Source organism: Amphibalanus amphitrite, unplaced genomic scaffold (genome assembly GCF_019059575.1).
Source record: "Amphibalanus amphitrite isolate SeventyFive unplaced genomic scaffold, NRLGWU_Aamphi_draft 000663F_arrow, whole genome shotgun sequence".
In the NCBI taxonomy this organism is placed as follows: Eukaryota; Metazoa; Arthropoda; class Thecostraca; order Balanomorpha; family Balanidae; genus Amphibalanus; species Amphibalanus amphitrite.
The window spans coordinates 109,426-124,104 of NW_024882157.1; the positions used below are offsets into that span (position 1 = coordinate 109,426).

Consider the following 14,679-nt stretch of genomic DNA (forward strand, 5'->3'; position numbering starts at 1 on the left):
GCCAATCGGAGCTTGGACATTCGAAATTACAATCTTGTCCAATATCCAGTCCGGAATTTTGTTGGACAAAAGCAGCATGTTTGGACAACATTGTACACCTCAGCATTCCTACACCTCATCATTTTTAGTAATCGTGTAAGTATCTACCATTTTCACCCGGTTTAATCACCCGGTACATTTAGCATTGATTGGCGAATGGAAAGCTCAACTCTCGATATGATGAACAAAATTGGGCTGATAATAGTACATTCATGCATATTAAATAACAATGTTGAGTGTAAATTATTGCGTTGTTTGCGGACGTCTTTAGGCAAATGGCTGGCTTGGACATCGTAGGACGGGCAGTCGACGAAAACATCGGACACTGGACATACATTTTCCGAAACTTTCACCACTAGTTCAGTCCACCGGCTACCGCCGCGCTCCGCTGGCCGAGGTCCTCGCGGTGTGGGTGTAGGTAGACACCAGCGACCGCTGCCTCTCAGCCTGACGGTGGCCGGTGACGGTGGTCGGCCGGGGCACGGTGAGACGGGTGGGGCCGGGGCCCGGCGGCGGCGGTCCGGCCAGCCTTCCCGTCCGCTCGGCGCCGGCAGGCAGCCGCAGACTGTGCACCGTCAGACACAGCCGCGCCAGCTCCTCATCGGGAGCAGTCGGACCCTCGCCGGGAGCCGCCGACAGCCCCCAGCCGGCGAACTTGTCCCGGTGGCGGCGCTGGCGGCCGCTGCCGCACCTCTCAGTGGTATTGGGGCCGCTAGCAGCGGGGACGCGATCGGCACTGCTCACGGGTGACCGGCTGCCGCTCGGACACGTTACACCAGGGCGAGGGTTTCGTATGCTGGTGCCGAGCCCAGTGACACATTTTTCGTGATCGAGGCGTCCGTCGTATACCGCCGACTTTACCCGGCCCTGTTCTGAATCTGATGAACCAGCGGGGGTTACAAGTCCCACTGGTGTTGGCTGCACCAGAGAGCTGCCTGGCTGATTTTCAAACGGGTGCTTATCGTGCTCCTGACACTGAATGTTGAAATTAACCCGTCTGTGATCACTGCGCGTTTCAGCTGGCTTAGCAGCACATCCAGGAAGGTGTTCAAATGAACACAGTCTGTAGCCGTGCGATTTTAGGGCCAGAAAATTGTATCCGAGTCCTGTTTGGATTTTTGATGCCTGTCGCTCATTTGCGTCTTGAGCATCTATTTGAGCCGTAGCAACTTTGCTCGCGGTCTGAGGCATCATCATACCGCTTTTTGTTTGTTTGTGGTTTCCGAACCGCCGTTGGCGCGGAAATTGTCTTTGATATTCCTTCGGCGAAAGATTCTGGTCCATCAAGACAAATCCTCCTCCGTGGTTTTTACGCAAAAATGCATATTTTGACTGAGAGCTTTGTTTTACTATTTCGTAGCTTGATTTCGCTTTTATCATCGGCACCTTTGCACGAACCTTCTCTGGTCGGGGATGGCGTTCATTAGCAGTTTCTGACGGACTCTCCTGCCAATTATTTGTTGCTGATATCAGAGGAGACGACAGTGTGTCCTGAGAGGACCATCGCCTGACCAGACGAGAGACCAGCGGCTCCGACGACGAGCGTGTGTAAGTCTTCACGCGACGGGGCGACTTTGGAAGACCTCCGCGCTCCTCGGAGTGTGTGCTCACTGCTGTCGGAGTGGTAAGACCGCGAGCCCCTCGTTTGAAACTCTGGTCCGAGGAGATGTGACCTGACGAAGATGTTGCCATAAGCGAGGAATAAGACGTTTCAGAGTGCGTTTTTCCGTCTGTTGTTGGTTGTTGATTCTTCTGAAAGTGTTCGGGAGTAATCACCACTCCGCCACTGCCACGATAGCCCAGCTTGATGATTACTTCAGCCAGGTCCTGATCCTGAAAAAAGGAACGCATAGGCTATAAACTCCGAATACGTATTCGGGCTTTAGTCTCTGTCAGAATGATTATGTGATGTAAATGGTGTTGCCGATGTTCATGCTTTGATATAAAACTTATCGAGACGAGTGATAAGCATTATTACATCATGAATTAAAACATTTATGCTGGTCAAAGTTCAGATCAATTTCGGACATGCTCAAGTTATGTTAAAAAAAAACTTTGAAACAGGCAATAATTTAAGCGATTGTTCATTTTTGGTGACAAAATAAAACGATGTTATTACATCCGTGCGACGAGACAACAATGCACGGCTTTTTGTACTATTCATAAAAGGAAATGATAAATTGATGATGCTGGTAAATATTTATAGATCTGGTAAACATCATTTGTGATCCATTTCCTCACCTCGAGGTAGAAGAGGTCGTCGAGGGTGACCTGCGCGGCGACGTACTGCTCGTAGCTGCTGTAGAGCTGGGTGACGTCCTGCTCCTCGTCTGGTGACTCTGGCTCGAACACGTCGTCGGGAAACTGCATCGGACCTCTAGTCACCATCCACCTGCCACGTCGCAACAGACGGCAACGGCGGACACTGAACAGTTCCGGGTAGCGCAAAATACAGACAGCGAAATAGGTAGACCGGCATGGGCCACCATAGACATAATAAGTGAGACTTAGACAATTCCACAGTAATGTCGTTTTACATAGGTACGGAAGCGCCTGAGCCTTGTCAATAATTAAATAATTTTATTGCAACAAATGTAGGTATATGCTGCGAACAACCAATTATCCAGCGAAAAAGTAAGTACCTAAGCGGTAACCGACGGCTGATGCGCCTGGCTCCACCTCGCCGAGCTGTAGCTGCTGCACCCGAGGCCAACAAAGCCTGAGCTTCAACTGATCACCGGGTGGTCTTCCCCAATCGTGGAGCCCGGCAACCAACGAAGCAGGCGAGAGAGAGGGCAGGAGGCAGGACAGAGAATGGGAGACGGGGATAGATGGCCAAGGGTAGAAGAGGATGGAGAAAGAGAGAACTAGGGAGTAGACAAGAGAGTGAGAATAGGCAAAGCGAGAGACTGCTATAAAAAACGGCAAAGAAAAAAAGGGGATAGACGAACAGACACACAGACAGACAGATCAGTGCTATAACCCTGCTCGTTTGAAAGCTGAACATGGCCGCCGATTAAGCCTATTTGTTACTTAAATTTGCTCAATATTCGACATGAATTGGTCCTATTGTAATTCCATATATCGGATATAAACAGCTCCATTTCAGGTAGCTGATACGTGCTTAGTAGAACCCTGACGCGCCATCCAAAATCTAGGACCAATTTATATGATTTTTCACAGTAGTTATCGGTACCGTACTACCGTACCTTATATCAGGCCGATATCATGCCGTTTCATGCTTTCAGGCCTGGGCAGTGGTTAGCAGCACTCTTTCGTCACTCACTATTTACCCAGAAAAAAAAAAACGTTAAACGCGACGAGACAACGACTGACAGACCAACGCATACTTACGCTGTCGGCCGAAGGCCGCCCGGCGGCACAGCATGTTCCAGGCGCCATATCCCAGAGCCATCTAGTGAGAGTTCAGGAAACTGCTGTGCCATGCGGCACAGCATCAGTCAGGCGTTCTGCTTGCAAGACATCTAGCGGCAGGAGCAGAAACTAAACAGCCTGCTGCTCAGGACTCGCTACTCCGTGATGATAAGCGGGGTCGAACGCCTCATCGACACGATTTTTCGTCATTCAAGAACAGGTAGGTACGCGGGCTGGCATCCCATCGGCCGTCCCGAAAACCCATCCGAACGTCCACTCTGTCCCTGTCCACTCTGTCGCCTGTCCCGCTGCTGTCCGGTTCCACGATATCCAGTTACCCCCCCCCCCCCTGCTGTCCTGCTGCCCCCGCTGTTCCCTCTGCTGCTTTATCGTCTCTCCCTCTGCTGTTCGGCCGCTGCTCCACCGCCCCCCCCCCCCCTCCGCCCCATCGCTGTTCACCTTTCGGCCGAAGTCGCTCCAGGTTCCGGTCAGCACCAGCCCTGATCGGGCGCCATTAGGGCGTTCAATAGGACAGCGCCCGGCCGCGACGTCGGCGGCCGGCCGTGTGAAGAGGCCATCAGTGCTCGACAGGTCAGGGTCACGAGCACGCCCACACCGGTGATTTGACAAGCTCCGCACCATTAGACGTGTTTGTAGGCGCTCGTGTGAGGACATGAATGGACACTTGTCGTTTCAGAAGTTATGCTGTGTTGATACAATTCCGCGCTTACACGCTAGGGTTTCATATGAATATATATCTGAATATATATATATATATATATATATATATATATATATATATATATATATATATATATATATATATATATATATATATATATATATATATATATATATATATTTAGGGTGGTCCTTATTTTCGAAAATCGTATTTGGATACCTTGCGCCCCTTCAATCGGTGCCGTTTAACGAAAAAACATGTCTGTCAAAATTTCAGATCCCTACTTCATTATTTACTGGTAGCTCAACGCTCGTTCGTTCGTCAATGTTCGCTCAATGTCCGTTTCGTCGATCAACGTTCGTTCCCTCTTCCTCAGGTGTAACGGTTGTCTGCGTCGCAAACTTCTGGGTACATGGTGTCCCCCAGTTATGAACTCCTTGGCTCCAAGTTCCCAGTAGCGGCGGAACACCTTCAATTAGGGGGGGGGGGCACTGCCGACTTTTGGTCCCATTCTTTCCATGCAACGCCCATAGGGTTATACTAAAATGGCAAAATTAATGGGGGCACGGTGCTCCAGTGCCCCCTCCCGTTCCACCACCTATGCAAGCTCCCATCCCGCGGCCAATCTCTCGCCTACTTCCTCCACCGCCACCAAATCCTCTAGGAAACGGTCCGGGAAGTGGCCAACCGGACGTTAGAGAAGGTACTAGAGTAGAGGAGTTCTGGGCCAGGGCCAGGAATCCCACCCAGCACAAAGGGAGAGCGGTCAAGAAGGTGGAAACTCTCTTCGACGAGTGGAAACGCCTGAAAAAGAACAAGAACAGGACTTCCGCCACCCAAACAAGCAACGAGGACGTATTCAAGAAACAACTGGAAAATATCTTTGATATCGCCCACGGTGACGCAATGTCCTTGATACCTAACCATCCCGGAAGATCGCGCCTTCCTTCTCGCCCAACGTGAGCCAGGGAGACGGGATAGAATGACAGAGGCAGACATGGCGCTCCATTCCCAAGAAAAGAAGAAGAGGAGGAGGGATGACGCCGAAGAGAGGAGGAGGAGCAAGGCGTCGCGTCGGAGGAGGCGCGGGCGGCAGCCGACCAAGTGGAGCTGGAAAGCATAACCTCGAGTAGCTCCGAATCGTCCCCACTTCGCGGAGCCGTGAGACCTGGCCCCAGCATGGGTACAGCCACTCTGTCATCCCGAAAGCGTGGTCGAACCACGGCCATCACGCCGCAACTTTCCGCTATCGTCTAACGTGTGTGTGTGTGGGGGGGGGGGGGTCGGTTGGACCCCTCTGCCTTTTGGCTCCAGATCGCGCTAGAGCTTTGCGAAAAAACGAGCGTGTTGCCCGTGACGAGAGGAAACCGATGATATCCAATTTAAGGTCCTAGGTCATTGGTTGACCTTCCAGGTCAGGTCAATGACCCAGTGGTCAGAAAAATCGGGACCTGCAAGAGCTTCGTACAGTGAAGCTGTATTGTTTTTGGGGGTGCTGATCACGAATTTCATGCTAGTTTTGATCACATATGATGTATTCGTGCATTTAGACCAGGTCGGGTCAGGTCAGGTCAGGTCAGCCATTAGGCGTCCTGCCGGCTACCCATAGTAGGTCTCAACTACCACTGGTGGCGTCGTAACACATAACAAAGGCACCAAAACTACTTCGTAAATGTTCAAATGGATGCTAAATTCGAAATCAGCCCGAAAAACTGCCCTAGAAACATGTATACCTCGGAAAAGTGACACGAGGTCATCATAGGTCAATGACCTGACCTGACCTGACCTTCAGGTGACCTTGACACCCACCGTAATGCATGGGGCGAACATCATTTCACATGTTTGGACGTTTATAATCGCAAAAATATTAGAAACACGCGGATAATGAGAGCTGACATACGCTGAATCGCGACTCCGGCCAAACATGGTCTCGAGAAATAGGTCACAGGTCAAAGGTCATTTGGGTCAGGGTCATGAAATTTTCAGAGTATGTATAAAATTGATCATCTCGAGGATACTGAAAGTCTCGTCGCGATCGGCCGCTTTTTACGTGAGTTATTCGCGAAAACTCATGGGGGTCCATCCCACCCCTACACATACGAGGGTTAATATGCATTGAGCCACCAAAAAGCATCCGCCGATTTCGCTCTTTTTGCTCTTTTTCCACGTTTCTAGACGAATGGCATCATTTGAGGGGGCGCAAGCGCGAAAAAATAAAAATAAAAATTTTGTATGGAAATAAGGACCACCCTAATATATATGTTACAGGCAATGTGTGGAATCAGGCATTCTATAGAATGCCTAGGCATTCTATAGAATGCCTGACCGACCAGGCATTCTATAGAATCCCTGACTGCTTAGGCATTCTATAGAATGCCTGGATTAAGCTCCCAGGCATTCTATAGAATGCCTAAGTATTTTGATTGTCCGAAACACACTTCGAAAATAAGGGGTCAGTGGCAGTAATGCTATTTGTTTACCTAATTTTCATTGTTGGCCTAGGCCGGTCGTCACCTCACACCATTTCAGGGCAATGAGCTGAGAGGAAGCGAGGGAGGTATTGGGCTATGCCGACCACCAAATGGTGCGCCGCAAGCAGCAGCTGATCCAATTCCGTTGGCACGGGAGAGCCACGGCGCAAGGCACGCGGGAGAGTCACAGGCCAACCAGTCGCTTAAACGGTTACCCTCGGAGGATTATGCTGCTACAGATACGAAGCTGCATTAGAAGAGTGTTGGCTGGGAGGGTGGACCGTAGGCTTGAATCGAAAGTGATCGCGAATGACGATGGTTTTGTTCTGATGTTAGAAATGAAGGTGAAAAATACACCAAAGGTCACATTTTATGTCGTCATAAGCACTTCGTGTAACGACTCTCAATATACATACATGGACAGCTCAACCTACACCGTAATGTCAGGGAATAACCTGAAGAAATGGTTCATTATTCCACGTCTGGGCGGTGGCCCGGCCGTAACAAGAGCCGGATTAGGTGTTGTTCGATCTCCCCTTCCAGCTTGACTTCTGGGCCATGCGGTATTCGAAAGGTCGTCAAAGAGTCAAAATTATGAAATTTTACTTCAGTTCTTCTTTGGCAATGTTCGAAAGGGTGCCATTTCTAAAACAAATAGCTAAGCCATTTTTTAGGTCAGCCCAATTTTTGTCCATTTTTGGCTCGTAGCCGTTTTCTTCAGTTTGACCTTAAATCAATTCCTTAGAAGGCAAACACCTCCAAAAATGGACGATTTGTCAATTTTTTTCTGTGTAATTTTTTTTTTAACCAAAGGCGTTTCCGATATTGACATTACCACCATCGTCTTTCTAGCGTTAAGATAAATACTCTGTACTCTCAGAATGAAATCCTGATACAATTTGACCTAATAAGGTCAGATTGAATACCTGACCGGAAAATTTGACTGAATGAACATTTGACTGAATGCACATAAATAGCTGAACGCAAGGTAGCCTGGCAGAAAATAATAATGTTACATGTCGGTCTGTGCTCATAATCTTATACAACATACACTTATATGTTGGAAAGATTCGTGTATTTCCTAGGCATTCTATAGAATGCCTGAAAATCAGGCATTCTTTAGAATGCCTAGGGATTCTATAGAATCCCTGGTGGGTCAGGCATTCTATAGAATACCTAGGCATTCTATAATGCCTAGGCATTCTATAGAATGCCTGATTCCACACATTGCCTGTAACATATATATATATATATATAATATATATATATATATATATATATATATATATATATATATATATATATATATATATATATATATATATATATATATATATATATATATATATATATATATATATATATATATATATATATAAGTAAATTCAAACTTAATATCTACCTATACCTACATTTTACATGTAACTAACATACATGTAACTATAGGTATAAGATGAGAATTTGTATCCAGCAGTCCAAGAGTGGGTGTTGGCGCACCTGGCGACCATATTGACCGCGAGCGCATTTGATGCCCACATGGCACATACCTATGACATGTATGTATACGCATGCACACGCGCTCGCTCTCACCGAAAAGTCCAGTGAGCTGATCGGGGCAGCCCCAGTCGCGTGACCCGATGGAGTTCAACTGTGCGGATTCATCGATTCCGCCCGAGCCGATCGGAATTAATTGCCCGGTCCAATCCCCAGCCACCGCTGTTTGGCTGGCCTTCTGACGGTGGGCGGTCAGACGAGCGAGCACAGGGTAAGTGTCACGTGACAAATAATAAACATCATTTGACACATTGACTCGCTTATAATAATGTTAGTCTTAGACACGTAGAATCTTTTGGAAACTTTTTGAGGTATATCTATTTTATTGATGTAACTGCATGGCTTTTTTCGTCAAAAAATGGCAAATGTAAAATCGACAAAAATCAAGGCTTAAAACCCTCGCCGGGACGGTGCTCCGCGACTTCCGCGCCGGGCCGGGGAGGGGGGGGGGGGGTGTCTGAACATCCTCGCCGTCTAACTCGGCTCCTGGGCCACGTAGCGACAGTGACACGCAGTAAGCGGCATTCGAAAGAGCGTTAACCCGGCAGGCGGTGGGCCTACCAGCGACCTTCCGCGCGGTGGGGGGGGGGGCACTTTTTTGCCCCCCCCCCGTATCTCCGAAACTACTGGACGGATCCGGAAAATTCAAACGGCGTTCGATAGTCCTGTCAAATTTGTCGAGGGAAACCAAATTTCATTGACCTCGGGGTCACCGATGACGTCACAGGTCAGGTCAAAGATAAAATGTTTCACCGTTCACGGGGCTTCTAGGGAAAGCGCTACAACACCGAGTAAAACGCATTTTGTCGAAAATCAGCGATAAGGCGTCAGTTGTCTAGTACATATGTTGCCTATTAGAGGTCACTGGTCATACCAGGTCAGGTCACAGGTCAGGTCACCAAAGGTCACCAAGGGTCACCACATGAGCCCAACTTTACTAAGGTTATGCGATGCATGTTTTATGGCCAGATTTTCATTTCCAACTCAATGGTGTTGGTTATAAGACCATCAGGTACGGTTTAGGTCACTTTCTGGTGGAGGTCAGGTCAAGGTCAGGTCAAAAAAGGTCAAATTTCAAAGTTGATATTTTTGCATAAAATGGGTATTGATTCGATGCAGCTTGTCACGGGGAGTCTAATGGTGGTCTTGGTTTTGCGCTACGAGGTCTAGAATCGCTAAAAAGTGAGTTTGAAAATTTGACGTCATCAATTTTGAACAGTTTTTTCGCTATAACTTGGCCAAAAAAAGAGGTATCGATCTCAAATTTGGTATGTAGATAGAAGGCGGTAGGGGCTATCACATATATTCCGTTTTTTTTGAAATTCAAAAAACGTTTTGGATTTTTTGGCTATTATATTCAAAAAATCTATTTTTTGATTTTTGGGGGTCAAAATCCAAACAATTCGAAAAACCGAAATAGCAGTTTTGTAGCCCTTTTAATTCCACACCTTTTATGTTGAAACATTTTTCTGTATCTCTAACGCTGTAGGCCTGACAGCTCTTCCCGCGAAACCTTTTTTTGGGTCGAAAATGACAAAATGACGTCACTCTGACGTCATTAGCAGCCAACCTATCATAGCCTTTGGAAAAATTTTTGGTCACCATGTGCGCTAGCTGCTCCCGGGAGGGTACTGAAAGTTTGGTGACGATCGGCGCAGCGGTTCTCGAGATATATTGAAAAAACTAAAGGGGGGCAAAAAATGCCCCCCCCACCGCCTGGAAGGTTAAAAATAATGACGGAAACAGTTCAGTATTTTTTTTGGGTCAGGTCAAAGGTCAGGTCGCCAGAAGGCCATCAAAGGTCAAATGTAGTCCATCTCAACAATTTTGGAAACTGCCCACGGCTAACTCGGGAACTAATAGAGCTACAGCGCCGCGGAAAAGCGCATTCGATAGCCCTTTTACAGACCTTTCTGGTTATTGTTCTCAGAGTTGACGTCACGTCAACGGTTTACCCAGCTAACAGGAAACGTTACTACAACGTTGTCACAACGTCGTGTTTCGGTAAGTTGCGAAATTACGTTTTAATTACGTTGTAGCAACGTTCTGAACGTTGTGAAGCCATGGTTTGGTCCGAAAGTCGTGGTAAAACGTCGTGACAACGTTTTATTGGTACGTTGCAGCAACCGCGCACTGGCAGCATTATTTTTTGATAATGCATGGTGACATATATGGCCATATAATGCATTTCCTTTGACTTTCAATGCGCATATTCAGTTTTCATCGTTAAATTTGACATATTTTAACACTTGGACTGTTCACGTTGTCAGCTGGTGGTCGCCAACACGTTGTTAAAGGTAGTGTGCCACCTTTGAAAGATTTCCCATTTTATTTTTCCTAGGATAAGAAGCTTCTGTTTTTACCTAATATCGCAAAAAAAAATCAAAAATGGGCCTGGAATAGTGCCTTTTTCGCCTAAAAGTTTTTCGGTTTTTAGATATGTATAACAACTGTAGTGGGCTCACCTGCAAACAGGCGTCGGGCAACATTCGCGAATGCGGCGCACTTGTGACAATAAGCAAAGGTCATTATAGTGTTACGACCATACGACGTACGGGAATGAGTTATCAGCTGTCTAATCGTAGACAACACAATGTCGAGCCTTAAACTGTAAGCCCGTATTGGTATTGTTTCTTTTATTTGGCTGTCGAACATTATTTATGGTTTGAAATATGATTTTATGTAAAATAATTGATATGAAAAAGCCGTCTTATAAGTTATGACCCCATTTCACCACACGCAAGTGGCAGAAATGACAATGATCAGCTGACGCATTTTTCTTGGCCGAAGTCAGAGCGCGCGGCCCGACGCACCACGCGTATTTGGAAATTCCGACCTCGACGAGCATCAGAAGCCACCTAACAGGCGTGTTCGAAACCGCAGGAGATGATGATGAACGGGTTTATCGAAACTTGATTGGATGAGCATATCGGTAATAGCGATTTCAGTGTGTGCATTTATTGTTCATAGTGGTGTGAAATGTGGTTGGGGTACGACCGACAACCCGTCGGGGCGAATTTCGCACTGGGGTACTCAAAATTTGAAGAATTTAAGACGTTTCCATGAGTTTTGAAGGTATGGATAAGTTCTAAAAATCCGGTTCTCCTTATCTGGGCCATTAACTCCATACGGTCCAAGAAAGCTGGCACACTACCTTTAAAACGGTTTTTCACAACCTTGACATTATAGGTAGGTACTGAATAATTAGAGGTGTTTTTACAAGTAAATTCTGATACCTTTCTCTCTCTATCTCTCTCTAATATATATATATATATATATATATATATATATATAACATGTGTAAATTGCAGAGCGTCCTTGGCATGTTTTGCAACATCACAGGCGGAGCTAGAGGCTTGCAACTATCCCTGTGTAAACGCGGCTGTTATCCGCGGCTGCCAGCAAGCCACGCGGGCCGCCACTCAGGCGAACGGTGCACACAGGGCCGATCGCCAGGTCTAGCACGACATGGGCAAAAAAATCGAACTTTGTGGATGTGCAATGAAACCTATACCAATTTGTTCAGAAATGATCATACTACACTGCTGTGGTCTTTGTTTTCCAACACAATTGCTATTTCATGGCGAAAACTCAGCTTAAACACGAACTTCGGAATCGTTTGGACCGAACTCGTCCCCCGCACTCTTCGACAACGTATCTTTGATCCGCGAAAACAATCACAATTTGAGGAGGAATTCCACATTTATATACATCAAACGATAGCTCCGGGTCTGCAGAATACACATAACCACATCAAAATGGCGAACTCTTACTTGGTTATGATGTATTGGCACCGCAAAGATTTAAAGACGAAAATATAATTTCACATAATTGATGTCACACACAAATAGACTTTTAAAAAAAGTACCGCAGAGTACCGCTTCGAAAATCTCGCTACATGTCAATGATTCATTGCACTACAAGATCCAACAGTCATTTTCTGCGACTTTTTGCGACTTTGGATGTAGCAGCCAAACATCAACCCGCGCCGGACCGGTGCTCGGTGTCAAATGCGCCGAGCCGGGAGGTGTTGATTGAACACTCCCCTTCTAACTCGGCTCTTGGGCCACATAGCGACACGTAGTAAGTGGCATTCGAAAGAGCGCCCGAAATCCCAGATGGAGTAATTAGTCATTTCTAGGTCAGGTCAAAGGTCACGTCACCAGAGGTCATCAAAGGTAAAATGTTGCATTTATCAACACTTATCGAAAACCGGCTCTTACCTCGGGGACCAATAGAGCTACATCGTCGCGGAAAAGTGCATTCAATTGCTCTTTTAGCGGTCTTTCTGAAATAAGCCCTCAGATTTGGCTTAACCCTCGCTCCTAGTGGTGTTTTTCCAGCCGCGAACGTATAGAAGGGGTCCGCCGTTTCGCCCTTCGACCCCCGCCGTTTCGCCCCTGATCAAGCTAGAGCTTCGCGGAAAAGACGAGCGTGTTGCCCGTGACAAGAGGAAGCTGATGATACCCAATTGTAAGGTCCTAGGTCATCGGTTGACCTTCCAGGTCAGGTCAATGACCCAAAAGTCGGGAAAATCGGGACCTGTTAGAACGTCGTAAAGGGTGGCTGCTATGGGTTTTTTGGGTGCTGATAACGAATATTATATTATTTACGAGCATAGATGATGTCTTCATACATTAAGGCCAGGTCGGGTCAGGTCAGGTCAGGTCAACTAGTAAGGGTTTTGCCGAGTATTTGCAGTAGGTGGCAACCGCCTCTGACAGCTTTGTAACATGTTACGAAGGCACCAAAACTACTTCGTAAATGTTCAAATGGTTGCTAGATTCGAATTCAGCTAAAAAAACTAGCCTAGAAACATGTAAAACTCGAAAAAGTGAACCAAGGTCATCAAAGGTCAATGACCTTACCTGACCTTCTGGTGACCTTGACACCCACCCTAATGCATGGGAGCAACATAATATCCCATGTTTGAACGCTTTAAACCCAGAAAAGACTGCAAACCCGCGGCTAATGCGAGCCCACATACGCTGAATCGCGATTCCGGCCAAACATGGTCTCGAAAGAAGGTCACAGGTCAAAGATCATTAAGGTCAGGGTCATGAAATTTTCAGGATAGCTGTAAAAGTAGTCGTCGCGAGGGTACTGAAAGTTTCGTTGCGATCGGCCGCTTTTTACGCGAATTACTCGCGAAAAACCAAGGGTTCCGTTCGAAGATTCAGGCCCTGTCGCGCTAGAATGGCATATCGGCCCACTGTGCGGTGGCTCGCGCCCTGACCTCGCCTGAGGGGCCGTGACGTCAGTGTCACCGGCCGGCGTTCAGAGCCAGCCGGCCGAGCCGCAGTCTACGCGGCGCGAGCGAGCAGTGAGGGCCGGCGGCGGGCGCGGCTGAGATAGCTGGAAGATGAAAGATAGCGCCAGTTGTCTGCGTTGATGCGATTGTTGCTTTGACTGGTAAGTCAAAGTACCATTTACGAGTAGCATTTGCAAGATTGTGCCTTGTAATATCGTGCGGTCTAGGCTATAGTTCATTGTAGCTCTAGCCTCTAACCCTCGCCCGCACATGCCATTTTCCCATCCTAGAACGCACATGGGGGGGGGGGGGTGGTTGCCACCCCCCCCCCGCGCCATTTCGTCCCTGTTGGAGATAGAGCTTAGCAGTAAAGACCAAAAAGATTCTTTGGGAAGAGACGAATCCAATGATACCCAGTTTTACCTTCTCAGGTCAGTCATTGACCTTCCAGGTCAGGTCAAACTAAAAAATATTGCTGTTTTAGGTCACCGTTGGATATCAAGTGCGCTGCTTATCAAATACCGATGACGATGCTGTTTTCTGGTGCCAAGCCAGCTAGAACCTCTTTGTCACACTATCCGACCAGAATTTTGCTGCTGAGGTCATTTCAGGTCAAGTTAGGTCAAGGTCAATTACATGTGTTTGTATGTCTGTGTGTGTCTGTGTGTATACTGATGTGTGCACCGATTGTTTTTGGGTCCATATCACATGAAATCATGATCTGAGAAGCTTTTACAAAAAATGCAGTCAAAAAACTTCACAAAAAGTAAATTCAGCTTGCCTAAAACGCAATTATCTTAGATGACCTAGGTTGACCTTGACCCTGACCTTGACCCCTGTACATCGTCGAACAACATGTTCCATGATAGGTGGGAGGTAAGACTGACAAAAAAGGCCGAAATCAGGGTGTCAAAAGCTCACAAGGCCCATGGCAAACGCAAGATGTTGAGAATTGGCCATTTGGGTCATGACATGACCTGAAAAACAAGGTCATATCTCCTAAACCAAAAATCACAGAAACTTGAAATTTTCAGTGGACATCAAGAAAGGATAGACGAGCAGCTATACGAAAAATCAGCCTTCGCTCTAAAAATGTTGAGTGGAGAGCAGAAAGACTGCCTGGGGGGGTGGCAACCACCCCCCCCCCCATGTGCGGGCGAGGGCTAAGGTGTTGACATGTTTGATCTAGCCTGTCGCACTGTTACCGAAAGTGGTGCAGGTATTTTTGTGATTTTTTCATGAATTGAATGTCTGATTTTCCCTCATGTCTTCCCGCAGACGTCCTGCAACTCGTCAGCGCGCCTTGT

General features: G+C 47.1%; 1 protein-coding gene across 1 annotated transcript; it reads right to left on the bottom strand.

Annotated features, from left to right (window-relative positions):
- Positions 1-411: 411 nt before the first annotated feature.
- Positions 412-2,690, bottom strand: LOC122364239. The gene is made up of 2 exons (XM_043334440.1): positions 2,281-2,690; positions 412-1,872 (listed from the first exon to the last, which is right to left on the bottom strand). The coding sequence occupies exons 1-2, from the start codon at positions 2,425-2,427 to the stop codon at positions 412-414; spliced, it is 1,608 nt and encodes a 535-aa protein (XP_043190375.1). The 5' UTR covers positions 2,428-2,690.
- Between the last annotated feature and the right edge of the window lie 11,989 nt (positions 2,691-14,679).

Bases quoted from the DNA above. Each gene is read 5' to 3' on its own strand.
- LOC122364239 (XM_043334440.1), bottom strand. From the start codon at position 2,427: ATGGTGACTAGAGGTCCGATGCAGTTTCCCGACGACGTGTTCGAGCCA. The intron at 1,873-2,280 runs GTGAGGAAATGG...TCCTTTTTTCAG, and splicing joins ACGACCTCTTCTACCTCGAG to GATCAGGACCTGGCTGAAGT.